We start from the raw sequence: 19,950 nt of genomic DNA on the forward strand, positions 1-19,950 counted from the left end.
AGCATTAGGTAGCCCAAGCCCATCACGTGTTTTGTTACGGGGAATAGTCGCTGCCCAAACGCCCACTTGGGTAGCTTGAGAGTTGAGACCATGGTGCCTTTATTTGAAATCTTCACTGAATCTCTAATGCCGGTTGAGCTATGATTGTATTGTTTAACTAAAAGCAAATTAATATTAATGCTGTTTTCAGTCTAATGCACTCTATTTTTTTTGTCTATTTTATTGATTGTACTATTTTATTATATATTGATTAACATCAAATCAAAGTTTAACGAAAAGGAAATTATTAATATTGATATTGTTTACATTTTACCAAATAAAAAGGTTATGGATCCCCACTTGTGGCAAATGGTAGGAGGTTCGGTCTTCAAATGAGACTCAATTTCGATTCCTACTTGTAACATTTTGGGTGGATATTGATAATGGAGGATTTGAGCTAAGCCTGCGAGGTTGTCAGTTCCGGGTTTTAGTCCCACCATGTGTTACGCCAAAAAGTTATGCTGTTGTGGTGGCACAACGATTGTCAAGTGGCTGGCAGCCAACGGTATGGTTTTCCGGGATGCCCAAGCCAAACTTTGAGGCCAGCGTGAGCTTGGTTTACAACATAGCCCGGCCAGAGTGAAGTAAATGTACTATTCAAATTGGAGAGCGTTGTGACCTAACACATAAGAAACTTGCCGTTTTACAAAATAATAATAATAATAATAATAATAATAATGTAACAGTCAAGTGACGGTGACAAAATAGTTAGTATTAGCTTGTAAATAGAAGAAAGAGAAAAAAATATTAAAAAATAATACAGAGATAGAGATAAAGAATGAGATGTGCGAGGCTTTTATAAGATGCACAAAATTTAAATATAAATTTATGGAATTATTTTTTTTTTTTGGGTTAAATTATATGGACAAGGATAAAGAAGTTGATAGGTTTTTCTCTTTGTTTTGAATTCTTTCTAGAATTTAATCATGGATGACCGAAACTACAACAACCAACGAGTTCGTGGCGCGTTCGACGTTTTTGAATCCGTGTTAGCGTACATAGACGACTCACGTGACCGTCAGTGCATATCCTTGGTCTGCAGACGGTTATACGAACTTGAGGCTTTGACACGTAAGCATGTGACAATAGCTCTATGTTATGCAGCCACACCTAAACAGCTGCTGCGGAGATACCCGTCTATCGAATCATTGAAACTAAAAGGGAAGCCACGGGCCGCTATGTATGACTTGATACCCGAGGACTGGGGCGGGTATGCAAGGCCGTGGGTGGAGGAGGTTTCGAAGTCTTTTGGTTGCTTAAAGAGTTTGCATTTCAGAAGAATGATTGTTAAAGATGAAGATCTGGAAGTGTTGGCCCGTGAACGCGGGCGTGCTCTTGAGATTCTTAAGCTTGATAAGTGCTCTGGATTCTCTACTGATGGGCTTTTGCATATTTGTAGATTTTGCAGGTATTAGTTTTGGTCTTGTTATAGATGTTATAAACAATGTCACTTTTAGTTGCTAAATCTAGAGGTGTCGAGATCGGATTGATAAAAGGCGCGAAACGAGCTGAGCTTTATCGAGTCCGAGCCAAAAATAAAGCTTGTTTAGTTATTGAGCCCGAGCTCGAGCCTTATATGGGAAGATCGGTTAGGCTCGTCGTGCCTTAAGGCTTAAGGAGACTAGTGTATATTTAAGTTTTAACTCTCTTGAACTTCTATATTTTAAGTTAACACTGCACAGCCGAGCTCAAGCCGAGTCTTGGCTCGTTTAAGGTACCGCACATGAGTTTGATCTGACCTTAGGCTCGTTAAGGTTTTTCTCAAAATATAAAGGTAATGATAATATAAAAATTTTAAAAATTATATAAATTAGTTAATAAATGATAAACGAGCCGAGATTAGGCCCGTTAAGGTCTTTCTCAAAATATATAAAGTCAATTAAATTTTTATATAAATTAATTATTAATTAATAAATGAGCCAAGCTGAGCTCGAGCTTGAAAAATTGACTCACTAGCCATGTTCAAGCTTTAAAAAAAGAGCTTGAAACGAGCTGAGCTTGATCTTAGAAAAAGAGCTTGAAATGAGCTGTGCTCGAGCTATCATACGTTTAGCTGAGCTTGAGCCTGGTCTAGCTTGGGCTCGGCTCGTTTACACCTCTAGTTAAACAATTAAATTTTATCGAAGATTGTTATTAGATTGAGAAAGATTGAATCTTTAAATTTTTGTAGAAATCTTTTTCTAGTAAATTTTACTTCAAGTTGGCAGTTAATATCGATAATCCACATTTGTTTGACAACATGGGTATCATTTAACTTCCTTGAAAGCCGAAGAATTTATATCAATATCAATCATTCAAATGTTTGACTTAAAATGTCAATTAGGAGACATGACTTAAATGCTTGACTTATAATCTATGCTAGTGTAGGAACCTTAAAGAATTGTTTTTAGAAGATAGCCAAGTGATAGAGAAGGATGGAGGCTGGCTACACGAGCTCGCTACGAACAATACTCAACTCGAAACATTAAACTTTTACATGACTGATCTGTCACAAGTCAGTTCTAACGATCTTGAGCTAATAGCCAAAAGATGCAAGTCTTTAGTATCGGTCAAGATAGGCGATACTGAAATCTTGTACCTTGTTGGTTTTTTCCAGTTTGCGGTTTCACTTGAAGAATTTAGTGGTGGCTGCTTTAACAATCAAGCCGAGCAGTACGCTTCTGTAACATACCCCCTGCAGTTGTGTCGGTTAGGTCTGAATTACATGAGCAAAAATGAAATGCCCATTGTGTACCCGTTTGCTTCCCGTTTAAAGAAACTTGATCTCCTCTATGCCTTTCTTGACACCGAGGATCATTGTGTGTTGCTCCAAAAGTGTCCTAATTTGGAAGTTCTTGAGGTATACATTCTCACTTTTACTGTTTCTGTTAATGATTATTATTACAATAAACTAGGCCTGTGAACGAACCGAACGTTCAGTGAACTGTTTGCCGGGAAGTTTGTTTATGCTCGTTCATTTAATAAACGAACGAACATGAACAAAATATTTGTGTTCGTTTAATTAAACGAATGAACATGAACACATGTTTCGTTCGTTCATTTATGTTCGTGAACATTCGTTTATGTTCGTTTACATTTTAATAGCAAGTAATTAAACGTTATCCGGAAGAGTTATCTAAATGGTTTTATATTTGTTCAGTTGTCTTCATTTAAGTTATGTTCGTTCATGTTTGTTTGTGTTCATTTACATTTGTTCATATATGTTCATTTATGTTTGTTTATCTTTGTTCAGTTAAACGCCCTGCTTGCGGTGCGCCCATATAATGTATATATGTGTGAACCCTCGGGTGGGCAAAAGTGAAATTGCACTAATTTTGACGTTATTTTACTAATCTCGTGAAAATAACGTTAAAAGTGGCGGAAGGTTAATCAGGCATCATGTGGTGGCGCTGATAGCCGAAAGACAAGGGTACACGCACCAATCGGCCGATGTCCCGGTGGTTGAGTGTTATGTGCCTTATGTCCAAGGCTTGATGCAAAACTACTATCGAGCCGGGGGTCTCACCGGAAGCAGCCTCTCTATAAATCAATTTCCTTATTTGTTTCTCTCATTACTCACCTACATACTTTTTCTCTAACTTTTCAACTCTCTACTTTCTCTCTCTTAACTTTCTCTCTCTAACAGAGAATATCGACGACCTTCGGTGGTCGTCAAACGCGGTGGTCCAACGAGAATTTCGGCATAGTTTTCCAGCAAATTTTCTAAAGAGTGAAATCATTACATGTCAATGGTACTTTTCCAAATTCGGAGCTGTTTGAGCCCTAGAACAACTCCGACAAGAGTTATGGCCAAACTCCGGCAAGCTTGTTTTTGAGTTTCCTCTTCATGCGTGTCTATATAAGGCCTTTTCCGACGAAACTACGATAAGATATTTCGTTACGATGCGTATTGTTTTTTATTTTAAATAATGGTGTGGTACAAGATTGCACCAACTCAAAGGTTTTTTTTTTTCAAAAGCTAAAATAAGTGATTTTTCAAGCAAAATGAGTGATTCTTGAAAGTGTATTGTTGTGACATTTGTTAAATATTTGTATTTCTATATCGCGACATGCGACGGGTTTGATCAGAACCCTTCGTGACATGCTACCAAACTCAACAACAAACGAAATCAGATTTGGGTCGCGACACGCGAAGCAATTCTCTGTTAAGCGAAATTTGTGCCGTTACGAATTGATCCCTCATTTAATCCAATTATCACCAAATTGGTTGCTATTTAAATTGGCTCGTTTTACTCTATCATACCATGATTAAAACCACATACACTAATCTTTCATCCCTCTTCACCTATACACACAAGTCACAACCAAGTTCAACCACTTTTCAATTTTATTCATTTATCAAAAAAGCCCCAAATTCGATATATGAACCCTAAATCCCAAATTGTTAGCGTTTTCTGTTTCATTTAGTTTATTGTTTTGTTGTTTTGTAATCAAGCAGGGTGGTTGTTTTTTTAAGCAGAAGCATTAACTTTTATGGGGTATTTAATGTTCTGCTAGGGTTAAGTTACTTAGCAAATTGATTCCTAATTGTTGGACCTCTTTGTTGTTGAAGTTGGGATTTTGCACTTTTGGAACAATATATATCCGAAAAGATGACACTTGCTACCAAAAGTGTCACCTCTTGAAAAAAATATTTCTTTAACTTATCGATCCACATTATTTTAGTGTTGTTACCTTCAATTGCTACCAAAAGTGTCAATAAATAGCTTGAAACTCTTTAAAAGTCCATTTTCAAATGGCCGTCGCCAACCTGACAACGGATTTCGCGCATGATGAGATGAAGCACACTCTAAGGATGGTGATTCCATGACATATATCATTGCTATAGGGTTTTTAATGTTAAGTAGTACTTACGACCCAAATATTGCCGTTTGATTAATTCCTATTGATTAATTCCTAATTGTTGGACCTCTTTGTTCCAAAAGTGTCACTAGTGTTGTGAACTTCAATTGCTAAATGATTTCTAAGAATTAAACTGCTAATTAATAATGATTTCTTTTTGTTATTTTTACACAGATTTAATCTCAATGGATTGCTTACCTAGTGGCGTTCTAATCGACATTCTAGTACGACTAGACCTACCGAAGTTGTGTGCCATTAAGTACACATGCAAAAATATAAAAGATGTTAATGAAAAAGAGTTTCAAAAGGAGTACCACCTCAAACACCTTTCCAGGCCTATATGGTGCTTTAACTACAGTTACAATGTAACTAATATGAATAAAACCGAACATTGGTTGATTGGAGTTAGGGAAGTGGACGGAAAAACATTGAACATTCGACTTCCATTTGATGTGGATGTAGATGTGGTGTCAAAAGGGCATATCGAGCTCATTGCGGTTTGGAAAAGTCTCATTCTTTTTTGTTATCAAGGCTGTGGATTAATGGTGTTTGACTGATGGTCATGGAGGTTGAATAAATCGAGTATGAACTTGTTGAAGATCTGGATTCGGCGGTTACACGTTGGGCAACGAGGATAATAGAAGACGATGTTGATGACGATGAGCACTATATTATCACTTTGTTCCATGAGGATACGGAGGGGTAGTGCCATTTCTTTAGCCACCACTCCCACGCTGAGGGTGAACGATTTCCACATATGGCCATTGTCAAACCGACAACCAATTTCGCGATTGGCGATATAAAGCACTCTTTGAGGATGGTGATTCCAAGCATTCGCCAAGGACTGGAGTATGTGATTGCGACTATGCGAGGTGACCGAGAGCCGGTTAGCCGGAAGTTTATCATGGGTTAGGTTTTATGTCATACCCCGATTTAGGGCCTAGGCGTGTGATCCATTAGTTAGTACCTGTTTTGTATATATAACAGAGTTACGTTTATTTAGCAGAAGTCTTTGAATAAAATATTATTATTTTGAAAACTTAGGATTTAAATACCCGTTTGATCATTCAAATACATGTCTTTTGTAAATATGATTATCATATTTTGAATAAAATATATAAGCCATCAAATAACATCTAATGACTAGATCTCCAATCTTCTATTCTGTCTTGTTGGACTGATCTAACATTTCTGATTTCCTGTAAAATGAGGGAAAAATACGCCAGCACACAGCTAGTGAATGACGCTGACTCTGTTATAAAATCTTTTCAATACCATTATGAAATCAACAATAATACCTTTTTGACAACTCATTAAGCACCCAACTCAATTGGGATAAATTACTCTAAGTACATGTAGAAGTAAAACATATACACAAATCATTTCTAAAGCTTCCGGAGACATGTTGATGATTTGTATGGCCTTAGGAAAATGCAAAATGCTGAGTCACCATGTATGAATGGATCCATACACATGTATACTTTTAATTAGAGTGTCCGTTTCTTATTATTGTAACACAAAGTTTTAAGGATTCATAGATCCTATGCAATCATTCTGACTCTTAAAGAGTTTGTAAAAGTTTAGGGCGTATCCACCTTTTCTTTATGATCAGCTTTTGATACTAATTTCTGTTACTGATTTCTGCTATCGATTGTTACCTCGGACCTATAGTACGAAAATAACCTTTGTATAAATATCAACATCAACGATCTGGCTTCAGACCTTTAGTCTGTTTTGTATAGCTTTAAACCTTGATAATTTATTTGTTTATATAAAACATTTGAACCTTTAATCCCTTTGTTTATTTACCAATTATATGCCACGTTTCTTCTTCATGAAGAAACATCTATATTGGATTTCTTCCTTAAGAAAAACATTAATTTAACTATAACCTTTATATTTAAATATATATTTCTTAATCTTCAAGAAAATAAATATTATTTTGACTACACACCTTGTATGTAAAGCTTACGTTTCTTAATCATGAAAAAACAATATTTGATTATAACTCCTGCTTATGAAAAGTTATATAATGCTTAGTTGTAATCAAGGTTCGGGCTATACCCCTACTATGGTCTAAGCCATTACAATGATATTAAAATAATACTTAAGCGGAACCTCTACCTCACACGGGCATTTGGAGTTAAATGCCTAAGCTTGAATGAGCAGCACTTTTATTCTACGTTGCGTATTAGTGATTAAATCGTTAGAACTTCGGAACTTGACACGTACTTCGAGATGCGGCACGCAAAACGAGGCTAAATGTTATGTTGTGTATATAACCAAAATAAGAGATGCCGGAGTTGTGTGCCATTAAGCACATATGTGGAAGATTTCAATTTCTTCTTTCTTTTAATGTGGGATAATTTTTTTATTTCCTTAACATGAGATGCTTTTTATTTTTTTTATCTCATTTTCTCCGTTACTTATCTTGAGAATATTTGATCCCTCATCTTTACTATGTTGTTATCTTTGGCCCACAATTAATATGAGATTTTTCGAGATGTTACATTTTAGGTTTAGTTTAGCTTTAGGGTTAGGTTTTAGGGATGGGTTAGATTTTTTTTCATTAGCAAAAACCATTTTGACATATTTTCATGATTCAAAACCATCACTCGCTATGAACAATACTCAACTAGAAACCTTAAACTTTTATATGACTGATTTGTCACAAAGTTGTAACGATCTTGAGCTAATAGCCAAAAAGATGCAAATCTTTAGTATCGATCAAAATAGGATATAGTGAAATCTTGGACCTTGTTGGCTTCTTCCAGTTTACGGTTTCACTTGAAAATTTTATATTATAATGGACATTTCATGTTACATGTTTTTTCCTATTCCAAGAAGTGTATGATTTGAATCTTTATATATTATAGAGGAATAAAATTTAATAGTGGAACCAAGTGGTCTATCATGCAACTTGCATTCTTGCAATACATTTATAAAAAAAACTATTTCATCAAGTGAAGGCCTTTGTCACACTCCAATAGATACACCAACTACATAATATACATTTATGTGTTGTGTATATACATGTGGGCTGCACTTTGGCATACTTTCCTTTTATAATACATATATACTACTATAAATGGTCGTGATGATCTGGAAAAAAACTAGATAAGTTTAAAGGGAGTTAAGGGTGACATGGCGATTGACATAAATAAAGTTGGTTCAACTTTAACTATGCATTACATGCAGTGAAATCTAATGAAGTTTAACATGTCAATCTACATTTTTTTTTGTCATGATTATTAATCATAAGTTAAACTAGAAAACTACTTTGACCGGACTTCAAACAGTTTGGATCCATCGTTTAAGTACGCGATAACATTAATACATATCTTCAAGACAATAATGTGAACTACAACCACAAACCTAGGCTGTCTAACCCTCAACCTGGTACCTTGTAGTTGAGAAAATAAAACTATGTTAAAAAATAAAACAAATTATTACAAAATAATAAAATGATTAAAAATAAAACCTAAATAAACCCCCGTAGGTTATTTTTTGCCCATAAGAAAACCCAACTAATATTATCCTACACGGGTTTTTACTATTATTATTAATTATTATTTATTAATAACGAGAAAAGGAAAAAAAGATATATTATTAATATATTTGTTTGTTCGGACAAAAAATTAGAGTTGGTTTTAGGTTTAGGCCCACATGGGTTTTCTTGTCATGCACACAAATAATACGTATAAAAGGAATAGTTTTTGTACTTGTGGTTATTACTTATTATTCCTCTTCAGCCGCTGCACGTACAAGAAAAGAAACCAGGAACTTCTTTTGGTATTATTCTCTTGGTCGATAATTCTATAGATATCCAGCCGCATAACTTTTTAAGGTTTTAAATCGAAAGAAAAATGGAAGATGTATGTGACGGGAAAGACTTCTCGTTCCCTAAACACGAGGAAACGATCATGCAATGGTGGACTGAACTCAAAGCCTTCGAATCGCAGCTCGAGCAAACCAAAGACCAACCGGAATACATCTTCTACGACGGGCCTCCATTCGCCACCGGCCTCCCTCACTACGGCCACGTACTAGCCGCAACGATCAAGGACATCGTCACACGGTACCAGACAATGACGGGGCACCACGTCCTACCCGTGGAGCACGAGATTGATACAAAGTGGGGGATCAAGTGCAAAGGTGACGTGTTAAGGATGGGGATTGATAAGTATAATGACGAGTGTAGGAGTATTGTGACTCGGTATGTTGCCGAGTGGGAGAAGGTGGTTACGAGGACCGGCCGATGGATCGATTTTGATAATGGTTATAAAACGATGGATTTGAAGTATATGGAGAGTGTTTGGTTGGTGTTTTCTAGTTGTATGAAAAGAATCTTGTTTACAGAGCGTTTAAGGTAATGTAATTGAATAGCATAATAAATTTATCCATAATATATATAAACGAAAACCCTAAAATCCTATGCGTCGTGATGTGGTCGCTCTCCCTTTTTATGGAATTTCTTGATGATTTTTAAATGGAGCTCTCTCATTAATTTAACCAAAATTCATGGGTATAGATCTTACCAAAACCAGATAGCTCTTAAACGGGTTATAACATCTCATTAAATTAAAAATTAATCTTACCAATTATTTGATATGAAAATCCTATAAAATAGAGATATACTAAAATTTAATATTTAATTTTAAAATAAAAAGATATTATTTATAATTAATAAACAATTTTATGGTAAAAAACATAAGCGGGTCATGAGTCACAAAGTCCAGATAGCTTTTAAACGAATTCATGGGTAAGGGTCTCACCAAACCCAGATAGCTCTTAAACGGGTTATAACATCTCATTATATTAAAAAAATAATCTCATCAAAGATTAGATTATAACGTATCTTTTATTTGTGAAACCATTATTATTAACTATTCTTACAATAAATAAAATTAAAATCCAAATATACATATATAAATATTAAAAACGAATAATATAAAACAACCCCCGTAATACGGGGGATAAAATCTAGTTTATTATATATCTGCTATATATATATATATATATAGGGATGTGTTAAAATAAAAAGAGATAGCTTTATAGAAAGACTAGGAATAAATCATAGCCATTGGATCATGTTAATCAATGGTTGAGATTTAAAATTACCAAAAACCGACATAGTTTCCTAGAATTATTCTTTTACCATAGATTTTAATTCCAAATGTTAAAAATCTATTGGTTCTTACCATTCATAGGAAACTCTTTATTCTTATTAGAACCCTTTTCTATATATATATATATATATATATATATATATATATATATGTTTATGTGGTGGTTTTATGCTATGTTTAACAGGTGATGCCTTACAGTACTGGGTGCAAGACACCAGTGTCCAATTTCAAGGCTACTTTAAACGTCAAGGTTTGAAATCTTAATCCTATATATGATGCTATTATTATTGATATGTTATATTAAAGTTTTATCAAAATTAGGGGTGGTAAATATGACCCATGGGTTGAGTGGGTTGTAATAAAATGTATATAATAGGTCAGAGTGGGTTAAGCTAAAAAAAGAAAATGATTGAAACGAGTCAAATTGGTTGACATTTCTTGAGTTTTTTTATATGGAACGAGAGTTTTTTACCTCTTTAGTTTTTGATTTACATTTCGAGTTATGATTTTTTAATCATTTTTTTGAATTTTTTAATGAGGGGTTTTTGAAACGGGTCAAAATGGGTTGAGATTTCAGAAACCCCTCACTAAAATACTCAAAAAAAAATAAAAAATCATAACACGAAATATAAATAGAAAACTAAAAAAGTAAAAAAACTAAAATGTCAACCTGTTTTGACCCTTTCAACCCTTTTCTTTTTTTAATTTGACTTATTCTGACCCATTATATACATTTTATTGCAACCCATTCAACCCATGGGTCACATTTGCCACCCCTAATCAAAATGCGGATGGTGCTTTAGTCTAACTGAAAAGTTATATTATGTTTGTTGTTTTTGTTCGTTTGTGTTGCCAACTGTTTGTTTAGGTTTTAAATGAACGAACATGAGCATGCTCGTTTACTTCATGAACACAAAAATATGTCCAATTATATGTTCGTGTTCAGTTATAGTTAAATGAACAAACACGACCATGCCCCCGTTCGTGATTGTTCAGTTTGCTTACATGCCTATTTATGAATGTTTGTAAACTTGTCACCTATTTTCGAGCAGGTAGTGCCAGATCCTGAAGTAATGGTAACTTTTCCGGCTCTTGATGATCAAGATGGTGCTTCGTTTGTTGCATGGACAACCACACCATGGACGCTTCCTAGTAATCTTGCACTTTGTGTCAACTCAAATCTTATATATGTTAAGGTTAGTTGCCCATTATGCTTTCGTCAAACGTGCTGGAAAACTGTTTTTATTGTTTTTGTGATCATGCTAATGCATTAATTATTGATAAATCAGGTGAAGAGCAAAGCGAATGGAAAGTTTTATATAGTTGCTGAAGCTCGATTATCCGAGCTTTCTGTAGAAAAGGCTAAAGAAGGAACACCTAATGGCGATGTGGACGTGGTTGCTTACGAAGTGTTAGATAAATTTCCGGGATCTTCGCTCGTGGGCAAAAAGTGAGTTTTTATGCTGATTTTTCTTGTTGTATATTGGTAATTTTCTCAAATATTAATGCACAATATTGTATTGCAGGTATGTTCCACTATTTGATTACTTTAAGGACTTCTCAGAAACAGCTTTCAGAGTTGTTGCAGATGATTATGTTACTTCGGATAGCGGAACTGGAATCATGCATTGTGCACCTGCATTTGGTGAAGATGATTATCGTGTTTGTATTGAACACAAAGTAATTGATAAGGTGTGACAAGCATCTTACTTACAGTTAAATTATTATACTTTAAATAACCAGATTTTACTTTCTTTTTCTTGTTTTGGTGTATATTTTTTTTGAATTTTTTAATGAGGGGTTTTTGAAATGGGTTAAAATGGGTTGAGATTTTAGAAACCCCTCACTAAAATATTCAAAAAAAATAATTAAAAAATCATAACTCGAAATATAAATCAAAAACTAAAAAAGTAAAAAAAAACTTAAAAATTTCCTCCGTTTTTCACGTTCCATAAAAAAAAAACAAACAAACTCAAGAAATGTCAACCCTTTTCAATCATTTTTTTTTAGCTTGACCCATTCTGACCCATTATCTACATTTTATTACAACCCATTCAACCCATGGGTCATATTTGCCACCCCTAGTATTAATACTGTAAGTTTGGCTTTTTCTAGGGAGAAAATTTAGTTATGCCAGTTGATGACGATGGCTACTTTACAGAAAGAGTTGCTGATTTCAGTGGTTGTTTTTTCGAAGAGGCCAATAAAGATATTATTCAAGCAGTGAAGGCAAGAATTATTGAAATTTACAAAACATAAGTTGTTGCATGGTATTGCTTATCATTCATTATTTACTTTTTGTCCAGGAAAAAGGCAGGCTTCTAAAGTTTGGAAGGTTTATGCACTCATATCCGTTTTGCGATAGATTTGATACTCGTCTCATCTACAAAGCCGTTCCCAGCTGGTACATGTTCAAATTATTATTTTTAAAGATTTTTTTAAATTGCAATTTGTTTAAATTCTTTGTTTCTTGTTTAAGGTTTGTTGCAGTAGAGAAGTTGAAGTATCAGTTGCTGGAGAACAATGAGAAAACACAATGGGTTCCTGCTTTTGTAAAGGTCAATATTTTCTAAACTTATATTCTCTTAATACTAACACTATTAGTCATGTATTAATATATAAAATTATAGGAAAAACGGTTTCGCAATTAGCTAGAAAACGCGAGAGATTGGGCCATTAGTCGAAGTAGGTTTTGGGGAACCCCTCTCCCTATTTGGATCAGTAAGGATGGCGTGGATATTGAAGTTATCGGTTCTGTTGAAGAACTCGAAAGACGATCAGGACAGAAGGTTAACTGTTTTGACATTTCTCAGTAAACCTTACACTCTGAGTCAATTCAATTTTTTTGGTAATTAATACTAAGAGCATCCACACTCATAAACCAATTCAAACCTCCACCTTAGGGGAGTGGGGGTGGTCCGTTATAGGGGCCGAGCACGCGTGATGGCATCACGAACACCGCCGCCGGTCCTCCCATCACGCGTGATGGGGGGCCGGCCGTGATGGCCATCACGCAACTCAAAATCCATCACTAGTTTAAATTTAATATTTGAGGAGATAAATAAAAAAAAATCCATCACACCACCACCCCCACCAAAATTCCATGACTAGTGATGGAAAGTGGTGAGGTGAGGTGGCACACCGTGATTGGTGGGAGCAAGTGATGGTTTATAAACCACCCCCACCCCCCTTATCGTCACATCATACTCTGATAATTTCTTTAAAAAATCTCACTTTTTACTTCACGCGTAAACTAATAAAAACCTCCACCTCATCTTCCACATTATTACTTACTTTTAATATTATTTAATATTTAATAAATTACTTTTACAATACATTAATTTTATAATATAATTATTTAAAACTACTTTAAAAATATTTAATATTAACAGAACAAAATAATAAAAAAATGTTTAAAAAATTTATATATTTTTCGCACATTAATTATTTTTTTGAAAAGAAAAGACTAAAATATTAAAAAAAAAACTAAAATATTTAAAGAAAACTATACATTAACTGAAATCGACAAGTTACATGAAACATAAATTAAACATACATCAAATTATAAAATAAAATGAACATAACATAAAAAATACACACTCATATATTAAACGTATGCACAGGTTACTGACTTGCATCGCCACAAGATCGATCACATCACAATTCCCAGTCCGCGCGGTCCTGAGCTTGGGGAGCTGCACCGTGTAGAAGATGTAAGCCAATTAATTAATGAACTTTTTTTTGAACCATGTTGTTTTGCTACAGATTGATAATTTTCCTTTTGTGTAACTTCAGGTATTCGACTGCTGGTTTGGGAGCGGGTTGATGCCATATGCATATATTCACTATCCGTTTGAAAATAAAGAATACTTTAGCAAGAATTTCCCTGGACATTTCGTTGCCGAGGGCTTAGATCAAACTCGTGGATGGTTTGTTTCTTTTTTTTTTCTGTTACATTAATTAGTTTAACTGTATATGATAAATTTGGGTACAGGTTTTACACTCTCATGGTTCTTTCCACTGCATTATTTGGAAAACCTGCATTTAGGAATCTCATATGCAATGGCCTTGTGTTGGCTGAGGATGGTAAAAAAATGAGTAAAAAATTAAAGAATTATCCTTCTCCTATGGAAGTTATTGATGAATATGGTGCTGTAAGTGCTTGAGTTTGAAATACGTTAAAAGAAATTTACATATCTTTTCATGTTCTTGATCTGAATATGTTATTTTGTTAATGTTTACAGGATGCACTGCGGTTGTACATTATTAACTCTCCAGTAGTACGTGCGGAACCTTTACGTTTCAAAAAGGATGGAGTTTATGGCGTTGTAAGTAGTCTCCATTACTCTTATTTCTATTTGTTTTTGTTCTTTTACTAATTTGAAAGATGATCACTTGTGTAGGTGAAAGATGTGTTTTTACCATGGTATAACGCGTATAGATTTTTGGTCCAAAATGCAAAGAGACTTGAGGTGGAAGGACTTGAACCGTTCGTTCCTCTTGACCGGGCCACTGTTGCTAAATCGGCTAATGTTCTTGACCAGTGGATCAACTCAGCCACTCAGAGTCTGGTTCATTTTGTCAGATGGGAAATGGATGCTTATCGACTTTATACAGTATGTTACTTTTTGTTTATCTAGTTATATACTTATAAACAACTGATGCATACTTAATAATCTGTAAGCATATTTGCAGGTGGTTCCTTATCTCTTGAAGTTCATTGATAATTTAACTAACATATATGTTCGGCTCAACCGAAAAAGACTAAAGGGTCGTACTGGAGAACAGGACTGCAGAACTGCACTTTCCACTCTATACCATGTATTGATTTCTTTTATCTGTTTAAATAACTTACTTTTCTTTTTTTTTTTTTAAATGGGATTTGTGTTTAGTTTTGATTTTTTTTTACAATGGTCTGTAGGTGCTTTTGACATTTTGTAAAGCAATGGCTCCATTCACACCGTTTTTCACCGAGGTTCTTTATAAGAACATGAGAAAAGTATCCAATGGATCAGAGGAAAGCATTCACTTTTGCGGTTTTCCTGAAGTAGAAGGAAAAGTAAGCGGTTTTATTTGACGAAAAAAAAAACGTTCTTAGTCTTTGTATTTTTGTTGAATATTTTGATGGTTAATAATGTTGTTTCAGGGTGGAGATCGTATTGAACAAAGTGTTAATAGAATGATGACCATCATTGATCTTGCACGTAATATTCGCGAGCGCCACAACAAACCTCTGAAAACTCCACTCAGGTAATAAAAAATTCACAAATTTAAGCATGTTTGACAAAGGGTCTTTTTGGGTCATTCCAACCCGGATCGTTTTGACTCATGACCCAGATTGCCTAACTCGTCCATGGTTTCAGGGAGATGATTGTTGTGCATCCAGATGCTGAGTTTCTTGATGACATTGGTGGCAAATTGAAAGAGGTCAGAACTTATACAATTATTTTTTATAAAATCATTGTGTACCTATGTTACCATTTTATTTATTTTAATTGTGTGGTTGAATTTGCATCACAGTTTGTGTTGGAGGAGCTTAATGTGAAATATGTTGTGCCATGCAATGATCCTATGAAGTATGCTTCGTTACGTGCTGAGCCCGATTTCAGGTGTAGCTTTAAAACTTAAGCTCTTGTGTTTTTTTTTACTCTCATTTCTATCTTATTTGTAGGTCATGAAATAAACTCTCATTTATTGTTGACGTTTAATGTATCAGCGTGTTGGGTAAAAGACTCGGAAAATCAATGAGAGTAGTTGCAGATGCAGTGAAGGCAATGTCACAAGAAGACATTTTATCTTTGAAAAGTCGGGAGAAATTACTATTGCTACACACTGCTTAAAACTCACTGATATCAAGGCAAGTCATCGGCTCCATTTTGCCAAAAAAAAACATTCATTTATTAAACTATTGGTGTTAACATTTATGATGAATTTATAGATTGTGCGTGGATTTAAGCGTCCCGATGGTGTGACAGAAAAGCAAATGGACGCCGCCAGTGATGGTGTGGAAATTGAGCAATTTTATAATATTATATATGTTCTATTCTTTTGTTTAACATGCATTTTGTTTAATCAATTAGGTGATGTTCTGGTTATTTTTGACTTGCAACGTGACGATTCATTGGTTGAAGCTGGATTTGCGCGTGAGGTATTATTATACCGCCCCCTTAGAACACAACATTTTTTCGTTTTGGGTTGCCAAATGAAATATAAATATAATACTTTTATAGGTTGTTAATTGAATCCAAAAGTTGAAGAAAAAAGCTGCAGTTAAACCCACTGATGCAGTGGAGATCTACTTCAAATCATTGGATGAAGATGCATCAGTTTCTGCAAAAATGTTAAAATGCCAGGTACCATATCTTAAATTGTCTTTTTCATTAAGTAAAAATTAGATTATTATTGTGGTTATATGATTTTTTTTAGGCAACAATTAATTGCATCCTGATTTTTTTTACAGGAAGCATACATCAAGGAGTCAGTTGGCTCTTATTTACTCCAAAGTAACATGTTACCGAAACATGCGGTAAGATTACTCAAATACTGACACGCGCTGATAAAAGCCTTTTTTATGTGTTCTATTTTTTTAGAACTCTTTATATAGTTTTTACTTATTTGTGTCTTCTAATTTTGTAGGTAATCATTGCTGAGGAGACCTACAAGAACATTTCAAATTGCGACTTTCAGTTACTTTTGTCAAAGACAGCATTAGCGTCTAATGACAACGGGCAATTATATAGATTTTTACATCAGGCGCACAACCAGTGTTTAAATGTATTTACAACGGACCTGTGACGTATTTACCAAATATTTGGGACATTTAAATTTAATGTCAATTATCTATGGTTTTCGTTATTTATGTTATTTATGATGCCTCGTGTTGACCAGATGATAAGCATACATTCTCATTGTTCCTGTTTCTATAAATGATTGTTACATCAAACAACATAACTGCACTAACTGTTAATAGTTGATACTGGACCTTTCAATAATTGTTTACATGTTTTTTTCTATTCATGGTAATGTATGATTTTGAATCTTTATTATGTAAGCTATCCCCACACATATTAAAGGAATAGAATGAAGTAGTGGACTTAGTGGTCTATCATGCAACTTGCAACACATTTATAAAAACTATTTCATTAATTGAAGGCCTTTTTCATACTCCAATAGATACACCAACTACATAATATACATTTATGTATTGTGTATATACATGTGGGCTGCACTTTGGCATACTTTCCTTTACATATATACTACTATAAATGGTGGTGATGATCTGGAAAAAAAACTGGATAAGTGTTAGGTGAGTCATCTAATGACATGGCGATCGACAGAAATAAAGTTGGTTCAACTTTAACTATGCATTACATGTCAATCTACATTTTTTGTCATGATTATTAATCATAAGTTACACTAGAAAACTACTTTGGACTTCGAACGGTTCGGATCTATCGTTTAAGTGCGCAATAACATGAATACACATCCTCAAGACAATGATCTGAACTACAACCACAAACCTAGGCTGTCTAACCTTCAACTTGGTACCTTGTAGGTTGGGAAAACAGACCCGAGTTGTACATTCGTATATTGATTCCATTGTCTGGCGTATTGGCCAATTGCGAGAATTTGCCTGTGTCACTTGAGAAATTGCTCGTTCGTGCAAGGTGGACTGTGGTGATGTCATGAATGCTAGGCCTTCTCTTTTCTTTCCCATCTGAATGTTGCCTTGCATAGTACTTTTGAGCATGACTCGCTACTTGTGTTGGCGTTTTTGTCACCACAAAGTTGCGTGAAATGTTTCGCCAATCGCCTTTTCCATGAACTTGAAGACCCATCAAGAATCGCCTTTAACACATTAAATACAAGTTACCAAAATGTTATTAAACACAAAATATAAAATCTATACTAAGAAAAGTATAAAGCTAGTCACCTGTGTTCTTCTTCGGTCCAAGGTACACCTTTTCGCCTCTCGTGGTCAAAGGATCTTAACCTCAAAAACCTGTTCTTGAACGAAGTGAATCGATGATCTTGATTGAATTCAGACTTAACGGTGGAGTACCCTGGAACTTCATCTAAACCGGCCTCTATATTATTGATATCAGCTTCTAATTCCTCATATTGTGCTCTCACTTCATATTCTGACTTCCCGGGAACAAAGGCAGCCACATTTGACCACCTATCGGGTGTTTCAGTATCAAATATAGCTAGAGCACTTTCGAACCATTTGTTCTGTTCTTTCGTCCATTTTGATCGCTTGCTTTCTTGCATAATGTTATTCAAGCTCAAATCTTGCAAAGGTGAAGATGCTGTTTCAAAAACTGTTGAATATTTGTAGATGAAAAGTTTAGAATATTTGATAGGAATCATATCATTAATATACTCTTTTTCAAGATTTATTAGAACATATTCAAGAATCTTGAATATGACACATCAATTCAAGAATCAAGAACACCTTGAAAAAAATAAAATTTTTAACTAATATAACTTCCAATAAATCACAAATTTTTAACTAATCAAATACCCAATTCAGAAACATGATCAAAAAGTAAAACTGCACTAGTAAAAAAAAAAAATCGCTCTAGACTATGAATCTTGAAAAACATAGGGGAAAATAGAGAGCATAATTTACCTCTTGATGTGTGATGGTGATTTGTGGATGAGCCCAAAATGATTGCAAAAGGAGGTTGCAGAGTTGTCAATGGAAGTGTTATTGTGTGATATTTATACACCAAGTGTTGGATGATTTGTATAATTATAAGCTATTTCACTGTAGCTTCTCTAGAGGGTTTGCTTTATGACAACTTTTATAGTTGCATGAAAAAGTTAGCAAGATTTGGCATGACAATGATCCATTTGCCTTTTCATTTATTGTGTTATTATTGCTCTTACCAGAACCTTTAGGAGAAAGAAAACTCTATAAAACTTCTTTTTGTGAACCTAGTGGCAAATATCTTTTATTTTTTGTAATAATACAAGGACCTTTTTCCCATTTTATCTCTTGATATAATAAAAAAACAATATTAGTATTCGAATTGTTCTTAAACTCTCTACCAATAGCTCTGATACGAGTAAGATTTTACTTGTTATCGTTGTGTATTCGTTTGTAAGATGTTATTTAACACTTTGTTACAAAAGAACCAAGGGAATTAGATTTAATTAGTGTCGCACTAGCTACGTATAGTAAGTCGAATAATAAAGTTGTCATTGGTGTCATACTCAAACGTTAACGTCTTTGTGTAAACGTATAGAACAAAACTACAAAAGGGTATTAAGTATACCACCAGCCGCATGACGGAAGCCACTTCTTTCGAATGTCGAATGGGCATACGAGACAAAGATTGGGTGCATGAGCAAAACAGCCCATGAGCAATTATTTGAGGCAAATTAGTGAAAGGCAAAAGGAGAAAAGAAAGGAGTCAAGTGGAAAAGAACATGGCTTTAAACAAAGGTGTCCTTAACACATCTTTTCATTACCATAAATCATGCATGATATTCATATCGACTTCACAAAGTGTCGGTAACAAATATCAAAACACAAAATACACATCTGTTTAGTACGTCACTTGTTCCCTGCTTCGTTCGAGGTGCGGTCGTGTGGGCCATCGTGGAATTATCAAAGATGTGAGAAATGATTACATAGATCTTTCATAGATATTTATCTAAAAAGAATAATAGCAACAATAACAAACACATTTTAATTTTTGATTATGTGAATAACAGTCTGAATAGTTATAGATTATATTAAAGATAATTATGCCGTCAAGCGCCTGTAGCTCAGTGGATAGAGCGTCTCTTTCCTAAGCAGAAAGTCGTAGGTTCGACCCCTACCTGGCGCGAAATATTAATGTTTTTATATTTATTATTAATAAATTTTTAAATATAAATAATATATAATGGAATTCTCATTATTAAAATATTTAACAATACATGATCTTTG

General features: G+C 34.4%; 1 protein-coding gene, 1 non-coding gene and 2 pseudogenes across 4 annotated transcripts; 3 read left to right on the plus strand and 1 right to left on the minus strand.

Annotated features, from left to right (window-relative positions):
- Window positions 1-955: 955 nt before the first annotated feature.
- On the plus strand, window positions 956-3,115 carry LOC143570067 (coronatine-insensitive protein 1-like). Its single transcript, XM_077055816.1, has 2 exons — window positions 956-1,447; window positions 2,407-3,115. The coding sequence occupies exons 1-2, from the start codon at window positions 966-968 to the stop codon at window positions 2,939-2,941; spliced, it is 1,017 nt and encodes a 338-aa protein (XP_076911931.1). The 5' UTR covers window positions 956-965; the 3' UTR covers window positions 2,942-3,115.
- Window positions 3,116-8,747: 5,632 nt separating this feature from the next.
- Window positions 8,748-16,805, plus strand: LOC143570074 (isoleucine--tRNA ligase, cytoplasmic-like; annotated as a pseudogene). Its single transcript, XR_013141857.1, has 24 exons — window positions 8,748-9,194; window positions 10,195-10,260; window positions 11,063-11,206; window positions 11,300-11,460; window positions 11,537-11,702; window positions 12,126-12,239; window positions 12,317-12,414; window positions 12,490-12,568; window positions 12,641-12,799; window positions 13,634-13,723; window positions 13,806-13,939; window positions 14,005-14,164; window positions 14,255-14,338; window positions 14,414-14,626; window positions 14,706-14,831; window positions 14,932-15,069; window positions 15,157-15,260; window positions 15,374-15,437; window positions 15,531-15,619; window positions 15,727-16,012; window positions 16,091-16,158; window positions 16,241-16,363; window positions 16,471-16,536; window positions 16,647-16,805. The product of XR_013141857.1 is annotated as an isoleucine--tRNA ligase, cytoplasmic-like (transcript).
- A 585-nt stretch (window positions 16,806-17,390) lies between these two features.
- On the minus strand, window positions 17,391-18,380 carry LOC143570075 (transcription factor DIVARICATA pseudogene; annotated as a pseudogene). Its single transcript, XR_013141858.1, has 2 exons — window positions 17,944-18,380; window positions 17,391-17,858 (listed from the first exon to the last, which is right to left on the minus strand). The product of XR_013141858.1 is annotated as a transcription factor DIVARICATA pseudogene (transcript).
- A 1,396-nt stretch (window positions 18,381-19,776) lies between these two features.
- On the plus strand, window positions 19,777-19,849 carry TRNAR-CCU (transfer RNA arginine (anticodon CCU)). The gene has a single exon. It is a non-coding gene; the product is annotated as a tRNA-Arg (tRNA).
- Window positions 19,850-19,950: the final 101 nt, after the last annotated feature.

Source organism: Bidens hawaiensis, unplaced genomic scaffold (assembly GCF_021521415.1).
Source record: "Bidens hawaiensis isolate Kalapana, Puna unplaced genomic scaffold, B.hawaiensis_p1.1 tig00024820_1, whole genome shotgun sequence".
NCBI classification, from domain to species: domain Eukaryota; kingdom Viridiplantae; phylum Streptophyta; class Magnoliopsida; order Asterales; family Asteraceae; genus Bidens; species Bidens hawaiensis.

Bases quoted from the DNA above. Each gene is read 5' to 3' on its own strand.
- LOC143570067 (XM_077055816.1), top strand. From the start codon at position 966: ATGGATGACCGAAACTACAACAACCAACGAGTTCGTGGCGCGTTCGAC. The intron at 1,448-2,406 runs GTATTAGTTTTG...ATGCTAGTGTAG, and splicing joins CATATTTGTAGATTTTGCAG to GAACCTTAAAGAATTGTTTT.